The sequence below is a fragment of the Hypanus sabinus genome, chromosome X2 (genome assembly GCF_030144855.1).
Source record: "Hypanus sabinus isolate sHypSab1 chromosome X2, sHypSab1.hap1, whole genome shotgun sequence".
NCBI classification, from domain to species: Eukaryota; Metazoa; Chordata; class Chondrichthyes; order Myliobatiformes; family Dasyatidae; genus Hypanus; species Hypanus sabinus.
Window position 1 is genome coordinate 27,019,166 of NC_082739.1, and position 26,588 is coordinate 27,045,753.

Genomic DNA, 26,588 nt, shown 5'->3' on the forward strand with positions numbered 1-26,588 from the left:
GCATAATACTAGCTGCTACATGGCTGAGCTTTGCAAGGGGAAGGTCTTAATCAGAAATATTTTGTCTCAACGTTTCAGAGAAGTTTGGATGGGTATATAGATGGTAGAGGTGTGGAGGGCTATGGTCTGGGTGCAGGTCAAAGGGAGTAGGCAAGGACAGCAGGGACTAGATGGGCTGAAGGGCCTGCTTCTGTGCTGTACTTTTCTATTACTCTATGACATAGAAGGAACCAATAATCATGCCACACAGCATAACCAATGTGTTAGAGATTAAATGATCTACTTTGCACCAACCCAAAAAGCATCAGACCGAAAGCTGGACACAGATCTTCAGGGTGTTTTTAGCCTACAACCTTGAGGCTCCTGAATCAATGTGGATAACTTCATTCACCTCAACTCTGAACAGATTCCACAACCTATGAACTCACTTTCAAGGACTCTACAACTCATGTTCTCAGTATTATTTATTTTCACAGTTGGTCTTCTTTGCACACTTGTCATTGATTCTATTGTATTTCTTTGATCTACTGTGAATGCCTGCAAGAAAATAAATCACAAGGTTGTATGCACAGCACTTTGATAATAAAATGACTTTGAACTTTAATTTTAGACATTTAGAACTTTAGACATTGAATGCTTAACATTAAAATGCTTGGAATTGAGGCAATGATACATTTCCTTGTGGAGTATTTCTCCACACCATCTAAAATACAGTACTAAACAACTAATGAACATCATATTATCAGAATGCCACACAAGATTTTGCTTCTGTATATAACTTGCAGCCAACATGGAGAGGTAAGTGAGTTTGTGAATCTGTTGGGAATGCTGCAGGTGGAAGAGAAGGAGTGCCAGGAGTGGGGAGGAGGGGAGTGGCATGGATAGATTCATCCAGCTCTGAGACACCAGGTAAGGTAATTTGGTTTATTGATCAATACAGAATGTCTCTCTGGTGCTTCCCACTCCCTCCCCTCTCCCTTCCCCTTTTCCTAATCACAATTCCCCTCTCCCTGCCCCCTTCCCACTCTCAGTCCACAATATAGACCCATATTAGAATCAGGTTTATCATCACTCACACTTCATGAGATTTATTTTTTGTTGTGGTGGCAGTACAATGCAATAGAATGCAATTGCAGTACTGTGCAAAAGTCTTAGGCATCCTAGCTATATACAGTGCCTATAAAAAGTATTCACCCCTCCCTCTTGGAAGTTTTCATGTTTTATTGTTTTACAACATTAACTCACAGCGTATTTAATATGTTTTTTTTTGACACTGATCAACAGAAAAAGACTCTTTCATGTTAAAGTGAAAACAGATCTCTACAAAGTGATCTAAATTAATTACAAATATAAAACACAAAATAATTGATTGCATAAGTATTCACCCTCTTTGAGTCAGTTATTTAGTAGATGCACCTTTGGCAGCAATTACAGTCTTGAGTCTGTATGGATAGGTCTCTATCAGCTTTGCACATATGGACACTGCAAATTTTCCCCATTCTTCTTTACAAAACTGCTCACACTTTCAGATTGCACGGGGATCATGAACGAACAGCCCTTTTCAAGTCCAGCCACAAATTCTCAATTGGATTGTGGCCTGGTCTCTGATTTGACCACCCCAGGGCATTAACTTTGTTGTTTTTAAGCCATCGCTGTGTAGATTTGGCTTTTTGGTTGCGGGTCTCTGTCTTGCTGGAAAACAAATCTTCTCCCAAGTCACAGTTCTCTTGTAGACTGCATCAGGTTTTCCTCCAGGATTTCCCTGTATTTTGCTGAATTCATTTTACCTTCTACCTTCACAAGCCTTCCAGGGTCTGCTGCAGTGAAGCATCCCCACAAAATGATGCAGCCACCACCGTGCTTCACGGTAGGGATGGTGTGTTTTTGATGATGTGCAGTGTTTGGCTTATGCCAAACATGGCATTTAGTCTGATGACAAAAAGCTCAATTTTGGTTTCATCAGACCATAGAATCTTAATCCAGCTGACCTCAGTCTTTCACATGCCTTCTGCCAAACTCTAGCCAAGATTTCATGTTAGTTTTTTCCCCAACAGTGACTTTCTCTTTGCAACTCTCCCATAAAGCTGTGACTGGTGAAGCACTCGGGCAACAGTTGTTGTATGCGCAGTCTCTCCTATCTCAGCCACTGGAGCTTGTAACTCCTCCAGAGTTGTCATAGGTCTCTTGGTGGCTTCCCTCACTAGTCTTCTTGCACAGTCACTCAGTTTTTGAGAACAGCTGCTCTGGGCAGATTTACAACTGTACCATATTCTTTCCATTTCTTGATGATTGACTTCACTGTACTCCAAGGGATATTCAGTGACTTGGAAATTTTCTTGTATCCATCTCCTGACATTTCTGTGGAGTTGCTTAGAGTGTTCTTTTGTCTTCATGGTGTAGTTTTTGCCAGGATACTGACTCACCAGCAGTTGAACCTTCCTAATACAGGTATATTTTTGCTACAATGTATTGAAACAGCTTGATTGTTCACGTAATCTCCATTTAACGAATTATGTGACTTTGAAAGACAATTGATTGCACCAGTAATGACTTGGTGTGTCATATTAAAGGGTGTAAATACTTGTGCAACCAATTATTTTGTGTTTTATATTCGTAATTAAATTAGATCACTTGTAGAGATCTGTTCTTACTTTGACATGAGTCTTTTTCTGTTAAATCAGTAAAAAAAAAGCCAAATTAAATCCATTGTAACTGAATGTTGCAAAACAATTAAACATGAAAACATCCGGGAGTGAGGGAGGGAGTGTGTGTGTGACTTTTGCACAGTACCGTATGTAAAATTATTCAATGCATTTCATTGGTCAGAAACGCTTTTTGTGATGGTGTTAGGCAAAAGCTGAAAATAACACTAACCAGAGGATTTGATATTTACATTCATCTTCAAAGCTTTATTCTACAAACTTTAGTGCACAATCAACATCATAAACTATAGCTCTTTTACAAAACCGAGCACATTGTTCTCCATACATTTTCACTATCAAGTACAATACAAACCGAGCTGACTGGAACAGCTGTTCACCCATGTAGCACTCTGCATCATTTTCCTTCCAACCAACATTAGCCCGTCAAGTTTGCTCCATCACATCTGATTTATTATCCCTCTGAACCCCATTCTCCTGCCTTCTCCCTGTAACCTTTGACACCCAAATTAATCAAGAACCTATCAACCTCTGCTTCAAATATACCCAATGACATGACCTCTACAGTTGCCTGTGGCAACAAATTACACAGATTCACCACCCTCTGGCTAAAGAAATTCCTCCTCATCTCCATTCTAAATGAAACCTCTAATCTGAGATTGTGTCTCTGGTTCTAGACTTCCCCTCAACAGGAATATCCTCTCCACATTCACACCATCCAGACCTTTCAATATTTGATAGGTTTCAATTAGATCCTCCTTCATTCTCCTAAAATCCATTGAGTACAGACCCAGAGCCATTAAACACTTCTCATATATTAACCCAAACAAGAGAAAATCTGCAGATGCTAGCAATTCAAGCAACACACACAAAATGCTGGAGGAACTCAGTAGGTCAGGCAGCATCTATAGAAAAAAGTACAGTCTACATTTTGGGCTGAGGCCCTTCATCAGCACTGGGGGGGGGGGGTGGAAATAGATGAGTCAGAGTAAGAAAGTGGGGGGAGGGATGAAGTAAAGAGCTGGGAAGTTGATTGTGAAAGAGATACTGGGCTAGAGAAGGGGGAATCTAATAGGAGAGGTCCAAAAGCTATGGAAGCAAGAAAAAGGGGAGGAGCACCAGAGGGAGATGATAGACAGAGAAGGACATATGAGGGAAATGGGAATGGTAAATGGTGAGGGGGGGGGGGCATTACCAGAAGTTTGAGAAATTGACATTCATACCATCAGGTTGGAGGCTATCCAGACAGAAAATAAGGTGTTGCTCCTCCAACCTGAGTCTGGCTTGATCATGACAGTAGAGGAGGCCATGGACCGACTTGTCGGAATTGGAATAGGAAGTGGAATTAAAATGGGTGGCTACTGACAGATCCCACTTTTTCTGACAGACGGAACGTGCTCAGTGAAGTGGTCTCCCAATCTATGTCAGGTCTCACCGATATACAGGAGGACACATCAGGAGCACCAGATACGATAGATGACCTCAAAAGGCTTAAAGGTGAAGTGTCGCCTCACCTAGAAAGACTGTTTGGGGGCCTGAATGGTAGTGAGGGAGGAGGTGGAGGGGCAGGTGTAGCATTTGTTGCGCTTGCGAGGATAAGTGCCAGGAGGATAATCAGTGGGGAGGGATGAATGGACAAGGGAGTCTCGTAGGTCACGATCCCAGCAGAAAGTAGAAAGTAGAAAGTGGGGAGGTGGGAAACATGCTTGGAGGCAGCGGAAGTTAGGTTGAATTACGTGCTGGACGCAGAGGTTGGTGGGATGGTAGATGAGGACAAGAGGAACCCTATCCCTAGTGGGGTGGCGGGAGGATGGGGTTAGAGCAGATGTGACCAAAAGAGATGGTAGAGGAAGGGAAGCCCCTTTCTTTGAAGGAGGAGATCTTCGTTCCAGAATGAAAAGCCTCATCCTGAGAGCAGATGCGGCTGAGACAGAGGAATTGAGAGAAGAGGATGGCGTTTTTACAGGGTGGGAATAAGTGTAAGACCTTTTCATTCCTGGAATTAATCTCGTGAATCTTCTCTGGACCCTCTCCAATGCCAGCACACCTTTTCTTAGATAAGGAACCCAAATCTGCTTACAATACCCCAAATGCAGTCTGACCAGTGCTTTATAAAGGCCTCAGCATCACATCCTTGCTTGTATATTCTAGACCTCTTGAAATGAATGTTAATATTACATTTGCCTTCCTTAGCATCAACTCAACCTGCAAGTTAGCCTTTCGGGAATCCTGCACAAGGACTTCCAAGTCCCTTTGCACCTCTGAATTTTCAGTTTTCTCTCAATTAGAAAATAGTCTGTGCCTTTTACCTCTCATCCCTTCACTTCTCAGCTGCTCATCACCTCCCCTTCCCTTTCTCTCATCCCTTATCAGATTTCTTCTTCTTCGGCCCTGCACCTCTTCCATCTATCACCTCTCAGTTCCTTACTTCATCTACTCTGCTCCTACCCATCCAACTTCCCCCTTATCCAGTCTTACCTATCATCTGCCAGCTTGTACTCCTCCCCTCGCCCACTTTCTTTTCCTGGCTTCTGTCCCCCTTCCTTTCCAATCAAGGTAAAGGTTCTCGGTCTGAAACATTAGCTGTTTATTCATTTCCATAGATGCTGCCTGACCTGCTGAGTACCACCAGTATTTTGTGAGTGTTGTCCATGGGAATATGATGTTTTATGTTTGATGAGTTCAGAGTTCTTCAGAAGCCGCAGGTTTCAGTTTTGCAACTGGGAACGCCCACTGAACACTTAACATTGGAGACAAATAATAACACAACATCCGAGACTAAAAATTGAGCAGGCACTGCATATTTATGCATACACACACTATAATCCATGCTTACCCAACAATATTCTGACACAGAACAACGGCACTGAACGTAAGTGTCATTTTGGAACAACAGAAGTGCTTAAAATAGCACCTTGTGTATCTGCCAGTATGGGTTTTCATTGTATTCAACCGGGGTCGTGCCAGTGGGCTCTATGACAAAGCATTTCAGCTTCTCAGAAATGGCAATGCACTTCAGCAACAGCATTGAATCTTTAAGTGTATTTAAAATGTATTTTAACCAGGGCATGGAAGTGAATGTCCCAAAATTGTGATGCAATGAACAAAAGCACAAAAAAAGATAAGGTGAAAGAGAATGAAGAGAGGGCAGATAGCACGCTTCACAGCATCAGTGATCCGTGGTCAATTCCTGCCGCTGTCTGTAAGGAGTTTGTACGCTGTCCCCATGACTGTCTAGGTTTCTTACAGGTACTCCAGTTTCCTCCCACAGTCCAAAGACGTACACATGGGTTATGATCAGTAAGCTGTGGGCACCAGAAACACAATGACTCTCACAGACTGCCCCCAGCACATCCTTGCACTGCATGTACAAGAGATAAATAAAATAATCTTTAACATTCAACAAATAATTCTGTTTATTATTTGGGCCAATCCTCCTCATGACCTAATTACATCTGGTCCTTGCTTTTTTTCATATCCATCATCTAAAATTTATGATCAGTTTCCCTGATATGAAACTAGCTGTGTTAAGATCAGCTTTAGGGACTTTATATATAGTATAAAGAATAACAACTCTTTCGCACCTTCATGGGGTGGCGGGGTGAGATACATCGCTCTCCTTCCCTCCACTAGCCTGCAGGTCATCCTTGGGTAGGTGTAGCACCTGCTAAGCCCACCTGATCAGGGTCATGTGAAGCCATGGAAGCAGGAGGTGGATGGTCATGTGAGCAGCCAGTGCAGATCACAAGTCCTGGTTATGCAACCACTGATAACCAGCAGGCAATCTCTGAACAGTATTGATAATGGCTGTGGTCACCTATCTTGTAAAGACACTGCCCAGAAGAAGGCAATGGCAAACCACCTCTGCAGAAAAATTTGCCAAGAACAATCATGGTCCATATCATAGGGCACGGCACGTAACATATGAGCAAAACAGCCTCAATAGCTGAAGAAAGATCACTCCCTGAAAGAGAGATTTAGACATTTAGTCTTCTTATAATAATTAATTGTCCAGATCAGGAAACTTAAGAGGCAGAACCTCGACACTATATGGACCAAAGAAAGTCGGGAAAAGGCTGGCAATTAGGAAAAGCAGCTGGTGAGATTCTGAGGACAACTGGATCAACTTGAATTTCCAGAGTATGACCGCATGGTTCTATTATACATGGGAGGGCTACTAAACAGGGCTCTGGTTTTTGAGAGTTAGTGTTTATATAAACTAAAGACTTGAACTGATCAACTGGCAGGAGTGTTCACTGATATCGTTAACCTCTCACTTTGGCAGTCTTAAGTACCCACGCTGTCACAGGCCGAATCAAAGGTGGTGATGAAAGAGCATCTAGGAAGGAGACTGAAAATCTGGCTTTACCTATCATTCCGAAGCCTGGGTATGGATGCTACTAGTTTCACACCTGTTTGATACCTCTACTGAATACTTAAACCAAACAGCATTCCGAAAGTTAGTTCCACTTCTATATCTAACAGCAGGCTCAAAAAGTTAGAACAGAATGGCTCTTAGTGAATTCAGTGAATGGTTTAACCTTGCATTTGAGTTTTGATACTCTTCTTTATTTCACTCTGTCCACAGAAGACAGATTTCTATATAGATGATTCTTAAAACTTAACGTAGAATGATTTGATACATTTGGGCACCTACTTCTATCTTCAAGGTGTGGCCTTAAAATAAATATTTAATGAAATAAGCAACCAACACCAGCTCACTGTAATTACAGATACGCAGAAGAGTAGATGGAAAAGAGGAACAAGACCAAGTGGTTGAGCACAATACTTCAACCAGACAGGAAGCATATTTCACTCTCCATCAGTTATAAATTACAAATGACAACTGAGGTAAATGAAAAACTGTAACACAGGTAATAGAGATATTTAACCTTCACCCAAACTACGTCTAAGTGAGATGAAAATATAACATCTCAAACATTTTAAGGTGCTATAAATATCAAATTCACAGAAACATAAAATACTGCACTTGCTGGAAATGTAAAATGAAAATAAATACTCAACAGGTCACAGTTTGAAGAAGGGCCACTGAACTATTTGTTAGTTATGTTTCTTTCTCCAATGACGCTGCTCATACTGCCGAGCATAGTGTCATTTAACATCACAGACTCACGTCTAGTCAAAATAATGAAGGAGTAACGTCTTGTACAGCAGCTTCTCCAGATAGTCCAACTTGCACATAGCAGTTAAATTAACAAAGCACTTTTGTCAATTAGGTCTTAAAAAAAATTGATTTTGATGACTTCTGCTCCATTCCAGGACATATTGTGACAAACACAGGGATGGGCTCTCAAACAGCATATTGGACCAAGGATATACTGCAGCTTGACTGTTTACCTGAGAAATTCCTCAAAGCTGTTCCTCTGATGAAAAGGCAGAGGACGAACCATCTAACACTTCTACAGAACTTCCTCCACTCTTATACAGTGCTCCTTCCACACTTATAGAGAAGGTCCTCCACACTTAGAATCCATAAAAGGTGAAATGAAATGATTCAGAAGAATTTCATGATCTTGGTGCCCAGGAAGTATTGAACAGTAGGTGCTCATTGTGCTATTCAGTGCCAGTATTTCTGATTCAGGAATGTTCAAATAAATATATCTTAATTAGTGCATTTGTGGATACTGGCCTTGATAGGTCAACCATCAGTCATTAATTGTTGAGAAGGAATGATTTAGAAGCCTATTATATAAACCTGCCTCAGAAGTAATGAATTTAAAACCATTTAAAACTCACATTTATGTGAAGTACTTGTTAAATATCAAACATGACAATCATCTTGATTTCCTTGCGCACATTTGTGGCACTGAAGAGGGCCAGTACAGTGTAAAATACTCATTCAAATCATCTCCGATCGGCAAAGTTAAATAAGGCGCAAGATAATTTCTAACATGCATTAACATTTTCAATAAATAGCTGATTAGTGCTGCCATTATACTATGAATGTGAAGCTGAAATCTACAGGATTTAGGCTAAGCCTTTATCTCGCATCCATTTTGGTTATCTGATCTCTTTTAGCAATGTCCCAGTAATGTTCTTGAGATATGCTTCCTTTAATATTCAGTTGATGGTTCTTGGCTATACAAGAAAGAAAAAGTACAAGTCAATCCAAAGGTAAACCTTGTTTCAACTGTGAAGAAACAAACAATTCTTTACAACTGTAGAAGGAGTTTCAAGTTCAAGTTTAATTGCCATTCAACCAAATGAAACTGTGTTCCTCTAGGACTAAAGTGCAAAACACAATACTAACAGCTCACAGCACATTATAGTTACAATAGCAGAAATACATACAGTCACACAAAGCATACAGTCCAAGTCCCTGAGTGGCATTGATGGTGTGTGGGATGTTGTCCTGGTCCAGCTTGTCTTCCGCTGGTCACAGTCTTTAAAGTTAAATAGACTTTAATGTGGAGAATTTGGCCTGTAAATTCAGATGATTAGACCCTTTGATTCTTTGCTATGCAAGAACAAAATTGCTTATTCTGATTGGTATGTGACAGTGTCTCTGCTATGCAGGCACAATTGGAATTCCTACCAACAGGTTTGTGGCTGAAACAAGTACTAATATGCCACTGTTGATCTGAGAAAATTAAACAAAAACAGAATAGACATTTGGAGTTTATTACACAATGGAACAAATTTTAGATTGAAAGGCAGGCAGGATTTCTTTTAAGTGGCTTATGACTTAAAGTTAAACTTTAGTCATTTAAGAGTTAAGGAGAATCATTCTGGATGTCATTGTTGATTCACAAGTGCTGAACTGAGCTGGACTGCTAACTACAGAAAGGAGTTGGTATATTGATTACAATGTTTGTTTCTTGGGATTGGTTGCTTTATCATAATGGAGGACTGAGGACTGTGTGCCGCCATGACAATCAAAGTAAATGGGTGCTGGCCATCAACATCACAGCACATTAAATTTCATTCAGAGATACAGCACGGTAACAGCCCCTCTGGCCCAATGAGCATGTGTCACCCAATTACATCCATGCAATAATTTAGTGGCTAGCACAACGCAGTGATTGGGTTCAATTCCTGTCGCTGTGTCTAAGCAGTTTGGCACTCCCCCATGACCGAGTGGATTGCCTTCGGGTGCCCCAGTTTCCTCCCACATTCTAAAAGACATACAGGTTAGGGTTAGTGAGTAGTGAGTTGTGGATATGCGATGCTGGTGGCTGGAGGTGTGGTGACACTTTAGGGCTGCCCTCAGCACATCCTCAGACTGTGTTGATCATTGACACCAACAATGCATTTGACTGCGTGTTACGATGTACATGTGACAAATAAAGCTAATCTAATCTGTGGGAGGGAACGTACAAACTCCTTATGGACAGTGATGATATTGAATCCGGGTCCCTGGTGCTGTAATAGCATAACACTAACTGCTATGCCACCATGCTGGCCAAGAGGAACTGCACAGAAGAGAAAACGCCATCGAAAATTTCTGCAAATCAACTGCTTACCTCATCCCAGCACTTTCTCTGAGCTTCCTGAAGCCAAGGTTAACAGAGATTTTTGGAACTCCTCATTAGAAGCTTCAGGGATTAGGAACTCTAGCAGCAGATCCCATATGCAGTACACAAGATGTCTGCCGAGAAATTTCAAACACAGCAGAGTTACAGCAGAAATAAAACAATGCGATCAGAAAGGAAGACAGATTTTCAAGAACGGTTTTAGGGTATAAGTATTGTAAAGACAGAGCTACAGGCAACAAGTGCCTGAGTACAAAAGCAAGCTGGTGTCAATAGAACACTACAGCAGAACACTACAGCTTAGTACAGGCACTTCAGTCCACGATGTTGTACTGACCCTTTAACTGACTCCATGATCAATCTAACTCTTCCCTCGTACATAGTCGTCCATTTCTCTTTCAGCCATGTGCCTATCCAAGAGTTTTTAAATGCCCCTAATATATTTGCCTTTACAACTACCCTGGAAGGGCGTTCCATACACTCACAACTCTCTATGTAAAGAACTTATCTGTAACATCCCCCTATACTTTCCTCCAATCACCTTAAATAATGCCCCCCTGCCACTTCCACCCTGGAAAAAAATCTCTGGCTTGCCACTTGATCTATGCTTCTTATCATCTCGTATACTTCTATCTCTGCTCCAAAGATAAAAAGCAAAGCTCACTCAACCTATCCTCATAAGACGTGCTCTCTAACTGGCAAATATCCTTTGCATTCTCTCTAAGGTTTCTACATCCTTCCTATAATGAGGCGACCAGAACAGAACACAATATTCCAAGTGAGAAATGGCTGGAAAATCTCAAAAATTTTATGAATTGACATCTATAAGCAAATATTTAATACATATGAAGCTCAGAGAAAAGGAGAACTGCGGAATTAAATTTGCCCAAATTGTCCATTTCCACCGGAATGAGATATGTCCTCCAATTAACCTCCCTTTGAGATTCCAGACACACAGATGTCCACTACAATATTTCAGCAAATTATTTCACTGTTTGGACTTCAGCAGCTCACTGTTGCCTTCTCCGGGCAATGGGGGATTGGCCAAAAATGCCAGCCTTGCCGACAGTACTTGGTCCATAAATCAATGAACTATATCTATTACCAAAAAAAACAGATGTCAACATTATTAAATTGCACAAATAAAAATCGCCATTCAGAATTGAGAAAATGAGGTGGGGAAGGATTGATTCATGTGGGGTACCCAGAATTAATGGAACAGGCTCAGGAGAATAAGCCATTGATAATGGAAGTTATTAATGACTGGATACATTACAATCTGGAAGTCTGACACAGGTAAAGCCCTCCCCACCATTGAGCACATCGACAAGGAGCACTGCTGCAGAAAAGCAGCATCCATCATCAAGGATCCCACCATCTAGGCCATGCTGTCCACTCACTGTTGCCGTTAGGAAGGAGGTACAGGAGCCTCACGACTCATACCACCAGGTTCAGGAGCAGGCTCTTGAACAGGTGGATGATAAAAATCTATCACATCATAGACTGCAGACAGATTCAGCATGGATAGATTACCATATTTTGGAACTTAAATTGGAATATTATTGTTGTGTCCTTTGTGCTGCACTGGATCCAGAGTAACAAATATTTTGTTCTCCTTTACACTTGGGTACTGTACATGACATTAAACAATCTTGAATCTTGAAACATGTACCAAGATACAGTGAAAAGCTTGTCTCATATGCTGTTCATACAGATCAATACACAGTGCATTGAGGTAAAACCATAACAGAATGCAGAAAAAAGTGTAACAGAGAAACTGCAGTGCAAGTAGATAGAGAGGTCGATAATAATAGACATAAGGAGTTAGATTGTGAGGTCAAGAGTCCATCTGACTGTACAAGAGATCCAATGAGATACAAGCTGTCAACGAACCTGGTGGTCCATGCTTTCAGGCTTTGTATCATCTGCCTGATGGGAGAGGGGAGAAGATAAAAAAGAAAAGAAAGCCATTCACATTGGCCTTCATAAATCAAAGTATTGTTTAAGACTTTGGGGAGGCCTCATTTGGAGTATTATGTGTAGTTTTAGTCATCTACCTACAGGAAAGATGTACCCAAGGTTGAAAGTGTACAGAGAAAATTTATAAGGATGCTGCCGGGTCCAGAGGACCTGAGTTTGAATAGGTTAGGACTTTATTCCTGGAACATAGAAGATTGAGGGGAGATTTCATCGAGGTATACAAAATTATGAGGGGCATAGATAGAGCAAAGGCAAGCAGGCTTTTTCCACTGAGGTTGGATGGGACTTCAACTAGAGGTCTGTATGAGTTAATGGTGAAAGGTGAAAAATTTAAGGGGAAACTTCTTCTCTCAGAGGTTCCTGAGAGTGTGGAATGAGCTGCCAGCACAAGTGGTCCATGAAGCTTAATTTCAACATTTAAGAGAAAATTAGATAGGTGCACAGATGGTAGAGCCGTGATCTCAGTGCAGGTCAGTGGGAATAAGCAGTTTAAGTTGCTAGATGGGCCGAGGGGCCTACTTCTGTGCTGTACTTTTCTATGACTCGAAGAGAGAATGTCCATGGTGGGAAGAGTCTTTGATTATGTTGACTGCATTATTGCGGCAGCGGGAAGTATAGACAGAGCCCATAGAGAGACAGCTGGCTTCCTTGACATGCTGAGCTGTGTCTACAAGTCTCTGCAGTTTCTTGTGGTCATGGGCAGATCAGTTACTGCATACCATGACGCATCTAGATAGGATGCTATGGTGTATCGATAAATTTGATAAAGGTCAACTGGGACATGCTAGATTTCTTTAGCTTCCTGACGAAGTAGAGACAGTGGTGAGCTCTCTAAGCCACGGCATCTACGTGGTTGGACCAGGAGGAGCTATTGGTGATGTTCACTCCTAGGAATATAGTACACAGAAAAGGGTAGCTTATACAGTCAAACAAGATGACGTTAGCGATTTTAATCAGGGCCCCTTTTCAACACAGCAGCAACAACAAATATCTGACTGAGGGATTCATACAAACAAGGAAATTTGGAGAAGAAAAATCAGCTTGCAAGGGCTAAGACTTGTGTGAACTGGTTTTTTGAGAAAAGGGCTGATGACAGGAAATTTGAAACAGAGCAGAAGATAAAGATTAATTTTATTTGACACATGGACGTCAGAGAACCTGGAGGAAACCCATGCGGGAAAGGGAGAACCATGAACGACATCAGCCACCGTGGTGAAGATGGGTTGAGTGAGGGCCTTAGTAAAGACAGGAGAGAACCAAGGGAAATATACAAGCGGGAACTCTTGGCAGACAATAGCAGGATCCAACTGCACTAGATATAGTTAAACCAGAACTCATATCTCTTGTTTTGTCATGACAAGGACATCTGCCTAAGACACCTACGCTAGCTCTCAGAAAACTCCCAGCAGTCTATTCACCCACTTATTTCCTGAAAACCTACAGTACTGTGCAAAAGTCTTAGGCACATATATATAGCTAGAGTGCTTAACATTTTTGTACACTACTGTATGTTGGTTAAAACAGGAAGGTGGTTGGGAAACAGAAATAAGAGTATTTAGCTTTGTATTAGCTCAGCAATATGAAGTACTGGTAACTGGAAAGACATTATATATGGTACTGTGCAAGTCTTAGGCAACCTAGCTATATACTGTGTATGTGTCTAAGACTTTGGCAGAGCACTGTTTCTTCATTCACATGCCCAACAACTCCCCTCACCCCAACAATTCTCCTGGCGCTATAAAGCTGATAATTATCTGTTGCCACCTCTGGGGGGAAAAAAAGATTAGCTTTGTTTGTCACACATACATTGAAACACACAGTGAAATGCGCCGTTTGTGTTAATGCAGTCCGAGGATGGGGTGGGGGGCAGCCTGCAAGTGTTGCCATATTTCAGGTACCAACATAACAAGCTCACAATTTAGTAAACCTTAGCCTAACCCGAACATCTTTGGAATGTGAGAGGAAACCGGTGCACCTGGACAGAAGGCATGTCTTATGAGGATAGGCTGAGTGAGCTGGGGGTTTTCTTTTTAGAGTGAAGGAGGATGAGAGATGACTTGACTGAGGAGTACAGAATGACAGGAGGTATGGATCGAGCGGACAGTTCAAAGTCTATTTCCCAGAGTAGAAATAGCAAATACACAGAGGTATTATTTTAAGGTGATTGTTGAAAAATAGAGGGGGAATATCAGAGGTAGTTTTTTTTTTGAACACAGATAGTGGTAAGTGCATAGATGATATTCGAAGCAGATGCATTAAGGAGATTTAAGAGACATCTACTGTTGATAGGCACATAGATGACAGAATCTTGGAGGGCTATATTGGATGGAAAGGTTAAATTCGATTCAATTCAATTTTAATTGTCATTCATCCATTCATGAATACTCATGAATACAGCCAAATGAAACAGTGTTACTCTGGAGCCAAGGTGCAAAACACAGTACCAACAGTCACACACAACACAAAGCACGTACAAGATATCAACACATAAATGTATCAGTAAGATACAGCCACGCAATAAAAGAGTCCAAACTCGAGCCATAATGCCACAGAAATCTGCAATGGACCACAAAAGAGTTTGTCTTCTGCCGAGTGAACACTGGGGGAGGCAGCACCGACTCCAGCCTGGACGCTGCACCACACTGCCCCTGGTGGAGCATACCGGCTCTGACACCTCTAGAGTAGGTTAAAATATTTTATGTTCTTTGTTCAACTTGGGGAAACTCACCTGGTCAGTGCAAAAATGTATAAATCCTACACAGACAGCTCCCTATGTCAGGAATGACCCTGGGCACTGGAGCTATGAGGTAACAGCAATAAATATTGCACTAATGTGCTGGTACTTAAGCATTGAGCCGAGTCAGTTACGACAGTTGTGTTGTTTCATCCTGGATCCAGTGAGTCTAAGCTGTGGTTGAACATGATATACAGAGATTGAGGAAAGTACTCTAGCCCACAGCACTACATCTTAATTTAGTAGAATCAGAGACTTTTCTCAGGCACTGGGTCAAAATTTGAAAAATCCAGCAATACCCAAAGAGACTCTTGAAATGTGTTTGTCTTTGAGGACTCTCAAAAAAAATAAAAAGAAACATCATTATTTCTGAACACTGTATACATTGTCCTCAAAGGGTTAGGAACAAAAGGCAGCTTTCCACCATGTGGTACAGAGTGACTGGAGGCTGAGGTGAGTGTGAAATCTTGACAGTTCTTTGAATGCAGCTGAATTTCAATTTTAGTCCAAATGAAAGTTTGAGGTATTTTTGATTAAAAATGCTTTACGGTGACTGGAATCTTGCGCCAAATACATGCTGTAAATGGTGTCCAGTTCCTAAATAATTGGCATTTGGATCAAACTTCCAGGAGGTAGTGGATGCGATCCAATCAAATTTTAAAATGACTTTAAATATGAGCACAATCGATATACAGATCATAGCATTTACTTGTGTGGAAAAGCTACCTCATCTTCCATTGATTTAGACATAAGCTGATATCAAACCAATGTGCAACGTGATATTGAATCCGGGTCCCTGGCGCTGTAATAGCATAACACTAACTGCTATGCCACCATGCTGGCCAATGTGGAACATTGCCCAGGTACATGATATTCAGAAAAATCAACACATATCAAATCCAGGTAATTACCATTTAATCAGCTTCTTCTCAGTCATGTGTAAAATGATATATGATGTCATCATCATGTATCAGCTAGCACAGACCCACACCAAACCCCAAATCCAACGCCCTATTCAAAGCACAGTCACAGAATACCAGGCAGACAGTGGGCAAGATCCAACCACGTGCTCAAACATTCCCAGCTGAACACTGGGATTCTTTGGGCCACGAACACACAAGTGATGGAAGGGATGGACCATCTCACGACCATCTATCCAGCCCAAAGCACCTCCTGCCTCATTTGTGTCAATCAGTGCCTAGAGGACCAGAGGTGGAAGCAAGTTCCCAAGGAACAGTTCAAGATAATAACATGCTCATGAAGTCCAGTTCTAGGTTTTTGCTAATTCACATCACAACTTGGTCCAAACAGCTGAATTTCAAAGGTGAGGTGTGAATGACTGCCCTTGACCAACGAGTACCTAACAAAATGTGATATCAGGAGGCCTTAATAACACTGACATTAATTGGTAACAAGGAGAAAACACTCCAATACAGTCGGCCCTCCTTATCCGCGGGGGATTTGGTTCTGGGACCCCCCATGGATACCAACATTCGCGGATGTTCAAGTCCAGTATTTAACATGTATCAGCGAGGTGGTCTTTAAGACCCAGTGGAACCCCAGACTTGATTTAACAAGTCTCCATACGGTGGACATTAGGACCTGGCGGCACAGCTCTGAATCTGCAGTGTGAATGAAAATAAGGTGGGAAGTAATACCGTGATTGGTAAGAGGTGAACTGCCATCAGTAACTGGAATAGCGTTAGGTTACAGTCGGTCAACGATTGGAAAAATTTTAATAGAGAATGTGAAAGGCCCTGCCCCAATGAAAGCTACAATTATTACTAAGCAACACAGTGGTTAAATTATTAAGTGTTTTATATGCATAGAAAGGTAAAATATGTACTGTATACTAAGAAAAATGTTTGACTAACTGACGCTAAATAATACCGGATGTACCCGTTCCAACTTCAAATCCGACTTAAAGATGGACTCAGGAATGGAACTCATTCATAACCCGGGGACTGCCCGCACTTTTAAGACATTTCTGGATTACTTATAATACCTAATACAACGTAAATGCTATGTAAATAGTTATTATACTGTATTGTTTAGGGAATAATGACAAGAAAAAACAGTTTGTACATGCTCCAGCAACGAGTGCTGGAGAGAGAACTTCCGGGTTTTCCCGATCTGCGGTTGGTTGAATCCGCGCATACGGAACCCGCAGATAAGGAGGGCCAACTGTACTTGGAGTTAGGCAGAGAACAGAGAGCAGTACAATACAGTACAGGCCCTTCACCCCACTATGTTGTGCCACCTTCTCAACCAACTCCAAGATCAATCTAATGCTTCCCTCCTGTACTGCCCTCTAGTTTCCTTTCATCCATGTGCCTAAGGGTTTCTTAAACATGTCTCACGTATCTGCCTCTACCACCATTCCTAGCAGTGTACTCCACATTCCCAACACTCTGTGTAAAAGACATATGCTGCATAAAATGAAGGTGAAAGTTAATCATCTATATTATAAAGACACCTAACCCTTTCAGGAGAAAGGTTTACACTGCAAGTGTAGTAAATAATTTTCCCAGAGTTGATTTCACTGTGTTCTGCCTCAAGAGGCATTGTTCATTCTATATGGCAATTTGTTTTATACAAACATCACTTCCTGTTCGTAAGTTTTTTTTACATCATTTCCTATGTGGGTTAATATTAAACCATATTTGGCAATGAAAGCATATATTTGGTATGCTTTTCCTACTAACCTTTTGAAAGGGACCCTAAAAATCTAATGCTTGAAGACATATCCTGCCCAAGAAATGCTCTACTTAAAGCAACATAATCACAGCCATGGTTTATTGGTTTACTTAAATGCAATCCTGCATGCAACATCTGTCCACAATAACAAATACTTAATTTCTAATCAATTTTTTAACATAATACAGTACTGTACAAAAGTCTTAGGCACGTATATAAAGCTAGGGTGCCAATGGCTTTTGCACAGTAGTGCAGTAATACAGACGGCCCTCCATATCCATAGGATCCGCATCTGCGGATTCAATCAACCGCGGATCAAAAATATTCAAAAAAAAATTCCAGTAAGTTCCAAAAAGCAAAACTTGAATTTGCCGCGTGCCGAACATTACGCTGAATCCAAGCGAATAAAGTGATGTGTAGGCATACTCTACTGTAGCCTCCCACCATTTCACAGATTCTCAGTCTCTCTCCAGCACTCATTTGAGCATTGTTTGCCTCGCGTCTCGTTCGTTCGCTACTTGTGTTGTGAGCAAGAGGAAGGAGTTTAAGGCTAGCAAGGGATGGCTGGCTAGCTTTGTAAAGTCCTCAGGAACTTAAAGATCACGGGAGAATCAGCATCGGCTGAAGCTGAGGCAGCATCAGTGTTCCCAGAAGAGCTATGATGGTTGCGTCTGTACCGAACATGTACAGACTTTCTTTCCTTGTCATTATTCCCTAAACAATAGCATTTACATTGTATTAGGTATTATAAGTAATCTAGAGGTGATTTAAAGTATACAGGAGGATGTGTGTAAGTTATATGCAAATACTACGTCATTTTATATAAGGGACTTCAGCATCTGTGGATTTTGGTATCCGCAGGGGGTCCTGGAACCAATCCCCCATGGATACCGGGGGACGACTGTATTATGTTTTGCACTGTACTGCTGCCGCAAACAAAAAAAAAAACAAATTTCATGACATATGTGAGCGATGATAAACTTGATTCTGAAATGGGTCTCTGTTGTGGACTGAGAGTGGGAAGGGGGCAGGGAGAGGGGAATCATGGTTGGAAAAGGGGAAGGGAGAGAGGAGGGAGCAAGAAGCACCAGAGAGACATCTTGCAATGATCAATAAACCAATTGTTTGGAATCAAATGACCTTGCCTGGTGTCTCAGGACTGGGCGTGTATGTACCCACGTCACACCCTGCCTTTGGCATTCTTCCTCTGCTACCTCACTCATACCCCTCCTCATCATCCTTTGTTCCTATCAGATTTACAAACTCACTCTCCGCTCCACATTGAGAAATACAGTACTGTGCAAAAGCCTTAGGCACCCTAGCTATATATATGTGCTTAAGAGTTTTGCACAGTATTGTATCAACTAAAGCTTTCCAATAAAAAAACTGACAAATAAATGGCTCCAGGTCCTTTCCTATGAATGAGATTTTTTAAAATGTTTAATGAGCTATGGGTCACCTGAAAACTATATCCTACAGAGCTTTCCAAGGCAGAGCTACAAAGCTAGACTTTTCCTCTGCACCACGAGATGTCTCCAGAGTCCTGTAACACCTATGGGCAGCCAAGAATACCACACAAAAAAAATTAACTGCAGATTTCATTTGGTCTCAGGAAGATTGGCAAAGTAGACAATACTGCTACCAAACATTTGGTTCAACTTAGGTACAGTAATTTCATACAATTTGATATGAACTGAATTTTAATTTACAGTTGAGGCCAGATTTTCTCAGGACTTCTGTACTGAGAGGTTCTGCAGTCAATTTTCACCATAAACTTTCTAATGAGAACATCCGTCCGAGAGCACTAGTGAGAAATACAAATCATTTTTGACTGTCACGCCTCAGTATGCTCTATTGGAGAGTCACTGTGCATCTGCAACATGGTTGGGGAGTTTGTGCCTTGAAAAGTTGGGAAACTGACAACACTTGCACAGCTCACGTGCCCGCATGGTCAGCTAAGCAAAACTGGAGAAGCTGAGAGCATTCGCAAAAAATGAGAGGATTATCAGTAAGATGCCACCAATTAGACAAATGAAATTGTAAAGCAGCCAAACCTTTAATTTTATTGTTTCTTTAATGATCACTGGCAAATATATCAGTGTTTCTGCTTGTTGTTTCACTCAGTAGATAAATGCAGTGCTCAACTTGCTTAAATTGAATCAGAAACAGGTTTAATATAACTGACATATATCTTATTGCATTGAAATAAGAAATGTGTTGATTTGCAGCAACAGTCCAGTGCAATACATAAAACTATAATAAATTACGATAAGAAATGTTTATTAAAATTTTAAATCAATTAAGTAGTGCAAAAAGAGAGTAAAAACAGTGAAGCAGTGTTCAAGAAGATTCATTATCCATTCAGATATCTGATGTTGATAGGGAAGAAGCTGTTCCTAAAACGTTAAATGTATGTCTTTAGGCTCCTGTACCTTTTCCCTGGTGATAGCAATGAAGCATGTCCTGGGTGATGGGGGTCCTTAATGATGGATGCCACCTTTTTGAGGCATTGCATTTTGAAGATGTCATCAATGCTGATCAGTTCGACCCAGTTGACCGTCTAATCCATCTTTGGAAAGTGGGAGGAAACCGAAGCAAATCCACATGGTCATGGGACAAATGTACAAATTCCTTATTACAAAGAGCTTCGGGAATTGAACCCGTGTCACTGGCACTGTACAGTAATAACATTATGCTAACTGCTACACTACAGTGTTGCCACAAATGTTGAGACCCGAGTGAGATTTGAACTCACGACCCCTGGTTTACAAGACCACGCTCTACATCCTGACCTATGGAATTATGTCGATGGTAATTTATTACATTGCAACAGTGACCATACTTCTAAAGTTCTAAATGCTATTTATTTAGGAAAAACATGCAGATGCCAGAAACTAGAAATAAAATGCTGGAAATATTCACAAGATCAGGCAGCTCCTCAGGAGCGAAACAGAGCTGATGTTTCAGGTTGATTGTCTTCCATTAGGTCAGATGAAAAGTCATTAAACTGAACATATAACTGTTTTCCTTTCTCCAAAGATGCTGCCTGACCTGTTCAGCACCTCCAGTATTCTTTGCATTTACCTTTTTTTTCATTTATATACAGGAAATTCATCCTGGGATTGATGCCAAGGATCAAGGCCTGAGGATGAATTGGAAGTCGAGGCCCGTTGTTCAGAGCAGAGTCAGCAAATCTCTGCGAGTCCACGGGGAGGTTGAATCATGATGTCTGCAGGCCCAAGACCATGTCTGCTGGAGGCCCGTCCTGGCGTTAAAGGACTATATATATATATATAAATGGGTGGGAGGGAGGAATGAGGCTTATTTTTGCTGTTGTTGTTGTGTTCTGTGTTGTTCTGCCGAGCATTGTGGGCATGCTATGTTGGCACCAAAGTTCAAAGAAAATCTATTATCAAAGTACATATATGCCATCATGCACAACCCTGGGATTCACTTCCTTGTAAATCCAAGAAAAACAATAGAATCAATAAAAGACCATACCCAACAAGATGACCAATGTGCAAAAAAAACCCAAACTGAGCAAATAGAAAAAAAATAAGCAATAAATATTGAGAACATGAGAGGGAGAGTTCTTGAAAGTGATAAATGAAAAAGGTGAATAAATAGGAAGGATGTTGAACCTTTTACTCAATGTCAGCAAGACCAAGGAGCTAATTAGTGACTTCAGGTGGAGGAAACAGGTGATTAATGAGCCAATCCTCATTGGAAGATAAGAAGTGGAGAGGCTCAACAGCTTTAAATTTCTTGTTGTTACTTTGGAGGACCTGTCCTGGGCCCAGCACACAAGTTCAATTCCTAAGAAAGCATGGCAGCACCTCTACTTCCTTAGAAGTTTGCAAAGATTTGGTATCACATCCAAAAATTTGACAGAATTCTATAGATGTGTGGTGGAGAGTATATTAACTCTCACAGCCTGGTATGGAAACACCAAGGGCCTTGAACAGATAGTGGATATGGCCCTGTCCATCACGGGCAAAGTCCTTTCCACTGTTGAGCACATCTACGCAGAGCGTTATTACAGGAAAGCAACATCCATCATCAGGGACCCCCACCACCCAGGTCATGCTCTCCTCTCACTGCTGCCATCTGGAAGGAGGTATAGGAGCCTCAGGGCTCACACCACCAGGTTCAGGAACAATTATTACTCCTCAACCATCAGGCTCTTAATCCAAAGGGAATAACTTCATTCACCTTCACTTGCCCCATCATTGAAATGTTCTCACAACCTATGGATTCACTTTCAAGGACTCTTCCTCTCATGTTCTTGGTATGTTTTTTTTTATTATTTCTTTCTTTTTGTATCTGAATAGCTTAGTGTCTTTTGCACACTGGTTGCATGTCCAAGTTGGTGCAGTCTGTCATTGATTCTATTATGGTTATTATTGATTTATTGAACATGCATGCCTGCAAGAAAATGAATCTCAGGGTTGTATATGGTGGCATATATGTACCTTGATAATAAATTTACCTTGAACTTTAAATAAGCACTAAATTATTGAGAAGAGTCGGTGAAAGTGACAAATGAAAATACATCCTTGGAAACAACTGACTTTTTATTTTACAAGTTGAACTGAGTAAGAAAATTTCCAATTTTATGTAATATTAAGCCTAAAGATATCCATATCATTTTGGCTGCATCATATAAAGAATAAAATACAAGAACAGGCATTTACTAACATGAAAATAAACATGTTTAGAATCTCAATATCCAAATAAAGCACTGCAAATTTCATTGGAACCAGATGGAAAATCAATTTTCTAATTGGCATTGCTGATGGGGGAATTATTTTTTCCAGTTTTATAGTCTATGGGACTCATTTTTTAAAGTTTAATGGTACAATGTTGTAGTGTAGGTGGCTTGTGGTGAGGTTAAATGAATCACCTGAATCTTCACTGTAAAGTAACTTTATCCAATAACGGCTACTCTCTGCTCTAATGAAGGACTATCAAATATATTTTTGGACCTGACTTCTCAGGGAATATTGGGAAAAGCAACTTTCCCATATGGAAACCATCCTCCTTTCTTTCTCCTATGATTATAGGTCCCTAAACATTTTCAAATAAATTTTCACCATTTTGGAGGATGCGACACTCAACCAAAAAGAATTTTTTTTCTCAACTATTGAACTCTCAGCAGTTTGAAAATCTTTCTAATAGTCACTTACTATATTTTTAAGTTGTGTTAAAATACGAGGGGTGATTGATAAGTTCGTGGCCAAAGGTAGAAGGAGTCAATTTTAGAAAACCTAGCACATTTATTTTTCAACATAGTCCCCTCCTACATTTACACTCTTAAGTCCAGCGATTGTGGAGCATACAGATCTTGGACCACCAGAAAGTGTCTGCAGCAGGGGTGATTGATAAGTTCATGGCCTAAGGTAGAGGGAGATGAGTGATACAGCTCTTGTTACATGCACGTGCAGTTCAACAGTTAGAGTGATTATGCATAAAGTTTGAAGTTAATAGCTCATCATGGATGATTGATAAGTTTGTGGCCTAAGGTAGAAGGAGATGAGTTATTAACTTCAAACTTTCTGCATAATCACTCAAAGAGCTGACCTGCATGTGCATGTAACGAGAGCTGTATAACTCATCTCCCTCTACCTTAGGCCATGAACTTGTCAATCACCCATCTGTGGACACTTTCTGGAGGTCCAAGATCCGTATGCTGCACGACTGCTATACTTAGTGTGTAAATGTAGGAGGGGACTATATTGAAATATAAATGTGCTAGGTTTTCTAAAATTGACTCCTTCTACCTTAGGCCACAAACTTATCAATCACCCCTCATATTTAGACCATTAAGACCATAAGATACAGCAGCAGAATCAAGCCATTTGGTCCATCGAATCTGCTTCACCATTTCATCAAGGCTGATCCATATCCATCTCTGCCCTAATCTCCTGCCTTCTCCCTAATATCCCTTCATGCCTTGACCAATCAAGAAGCTATCAACTTTTGCCTTAAATATACCCAATGACTTGGCCTCCACAGCCACTTATGGCAACGAATTCCACAGATTCACCACTCTCTGGCTAAAGAAACCATTCCTCATTTCCATTCTAAAAGGATGCCCCTCTATTCTGAGACAGTGTTCTCTAGTCTTAGACTCCCCACCATAGGAAACATCCTCTCCACATCAAGGCCTTTTAACATTTGACAGGTTTCAATGAGATCCTGTGCTTATTCTTCTGAATTTCAGTGAATACAGTCCCAGAGCCATTAAAAGCTCCTCACATGATAAGCTTTTAAATTGTGAAATCATTTTTGTGAACCTTCTTTGAATCCTCTCCAATGTCAGCTAATCCTTTCTGAGATATGCGGCCTAAAACTACTAATGATACTCCAAGTGAGAACTCACTAGTTCTTTATGTTATATCCTAGTTTTTAAAAGTTTTTTTAATCAGCTTTACTATATCATTCTATTTATTTATTGCTTGTTTGATGAATTTGCACAGTTTGTCTTTTTCCGTCTGATACAGGAATTGCAAGGCATCTGGCTGCAAGACTCTACAGAGTATTGCCAGAACTGCTGAGAGGATCATTGCAGTCTCAATTCCACCCATCAGAGATGTTTATCAGGAGCACGGCACATGTAAGACCTTAACATTATCAAGGATCCCTCCATCCCACCATCTCTTTGATCCCTTATCATCAGGCAGGAAGTACCGTAGCATCAGGACAAGAACGGTTAGGATGGGAAACAGCTTCTCCCCCCAGGCTGTGAGATTACTGAATTCTCTGCCACCATCCAGATTTCATCATTTATGAAGTGCCAGTAGCATTATACTGTTTACTTTTGACTTGTGTTGTAATGTACCTTATGCTAAATGTCAATCTGCTGGAATATTATTTGTCAATTTATTTGTGGTAATATTACTTTATGTGTTATGTGAGAGTTATATGCACCATGCTGTGCACCTTGGTCCAGAGGAACAAGGTTTCGTTGTGACGATATACATACGAATGGTTGAATAACAGTATACTTGAACTTAAAACTTAACTTCTGCACGTTGGTTGTTGGTTGGTTGTATGTAGTTTTTCACTAATTCTATTGGATTTCTTTGTTCTACCATGAATGCCCACAAGCAAATGAATTTCAGATTTGTGCATGGTGACATATATGTACTTTGATAATAATTTTACTTTGAACTTTAATCAGTTGTGATTTTAATAAGAGCTACATAATGTGGCTATTGTGGCTTGATGATTTGAATTATTTTGCCTCGAGCATAAAATCAAAATTCCAGCATGTTTCCATAAAGTCTTTAAACCACCTTGCCTTACAGTTGAATTTCTGTACCTGAAGTAAATCATTGCCTTGGGTTAAACTAGTCTGAGTTATAGGGAAAGGATGAACAGGTTATGGACTTTATTCACTGGAGTGTAGGAGAATGACGAGAAACTTGAGAGAGGTATACAAAGTTATTGATAGGGTAAATACAAGCAGGCTTTTTCCATTGAGATCGGTGAAACTAGAACTCAGTGTCATAGGTTAAGGGTGAAAGGTGAGCTATTTAAGGGGAATCTGAGGGATCTTCAATCAGAGGGTAGTGAGTGTGTGGAACACACTGCCAGCACACGTGGTGGATCTGGGTTCGATTTCAACACTTAAGAGAAGTTTGGATAAGTACATGGATGGGAGGGGTTTGGAGGGCTAAGGTCAATGGGACTAGGGAGAATAGTAGTTTGGCATGGACCAGAGGCACCAAGAGCCTGGTTCTGTGCCATAGTCAGCGCCACGGTAGCATAGCAGTTAGCGCAACGCTATTACAACTCGGGGCATTGGAGTTCGCAGTTCAACTCCGGTGTCCTCTGTAAGGAGTCTCTATGTCCTCCCTGTGAATGCATGGGCTTCCTCCCACAATCCAGAGACAAATCAGTTAATAGTTTAATTGGTGATTGTAAATTGTTCCTTGATTAAGCTGGGTGGGTTGCTGGTGGTGTGGCTAGAAGGGCCTATTTTGTGCTAGATTTCTAAAGAAAATAAATGACTCCATGACTGTAATGATGTAAATATGATTCAAACATATGAAACTACATTTTAATAAATGTGAGCTATGAGGAGGCGAAGGGGCTCCAATGTTAGGTGTTACAGACATGTCAGATGAGTGGAGAAATGCAACTCAATATGGATAAATATGAGATAAATACTTCAAACATTTATACAAAAAAACATACCAATCTAAGAATCTTGCTCCTTGTAAAGCTGAATAGGTTATTTCAATTCCAAGTGGATTTTTCTGTGTGCCAACCTGTTTCTAAATACAGAAATGAACATTACAATTCTCAAATTCTGTGTTGGACCCACCTGTTTATCAGCGGATCTTGCAGTGACTCCAGCACTAACTGCCAACTTTTCTCATAACCCTCCTCACCAAGAACTTCAGGAATCAGAGCTGTCAAAACAAAAGAACATTTGTTTAATTAAAAGATACAAAACTAATCATTATTTAAGTTAGAGCAAGAAACAATTTTGCTGGAGGAAATCAACTGGTTACCTATGGAGAGAAAGGAGCTGTTGATATTGTGGGTTTAAATCCTGCACCAGGAGTGCACAGTATTACTAAGTTATTTATCACATATTATATATGGGACCCTTACCTAAGAAAAGATGTGCTGGCATTGGAGAGGGTCCAGATGAGATTACAAGAATGATCATGAGATCAAAAGAGTTAACATATTAGGAGTGTTTGATGGCTCTGGGCCTGTACTTGCTGGAATTTAGAAAACTAAGGGGGTGGAATCTCATTGAAACACCGAAAGGTCTAGGTAGAGTGAACAGGGAGAGGGCGTTTCCTAAAGTAAGGGAGTCTAGGATCAGAGGGAACAGCCTCAGAATCAAAGAACATCTCTTTAGAACAGAGATGAGGAGTAATTTCTTCAGGCAAAGGGTAGTGAATCTGTGGGATTACCACGAGCAGCTGTGGAGGCCAAATCATTCAGTATATTTTAAGCAAAGTTGATGGGTCTTGATCAGTCAAAGGATACAGGGAGAAGGAA

General features: G+C 40.8%; 1 protein-coding gene across 1 annotated transcript in view; it reads right to left on the minus strand.

Moving 5' to 3' along the window:
* Positions 1-425: 425 nt before the first annotated feature.
* LOC132385210 (sorting nexin-19-like) overlaps positions 426-26,588 on the minus strand; it is a 196,741-nt gene continuing 170,578 nt past the window's right edge. Inside the window, exons 10-12 of the mRNA XM_059957124.1 lie at positions 25,897-25,984; positions 10,145-10,269; positions 426-8,759 (exon numbers count right to left, since the gene is read on the minus strand). Of these exons, the coding sequence (XP_059813107.1) occupies positions 10,146-10,269; positions 25,897-25,984 (212 nt within the window). The 3' untranslated portion in view covers positions 426-8,759; position 10,145. The remainder of the gene's footprint in view (positions 8,760-10,144; positions 10,270-25,896; positions 25,985-26,588) is intronic.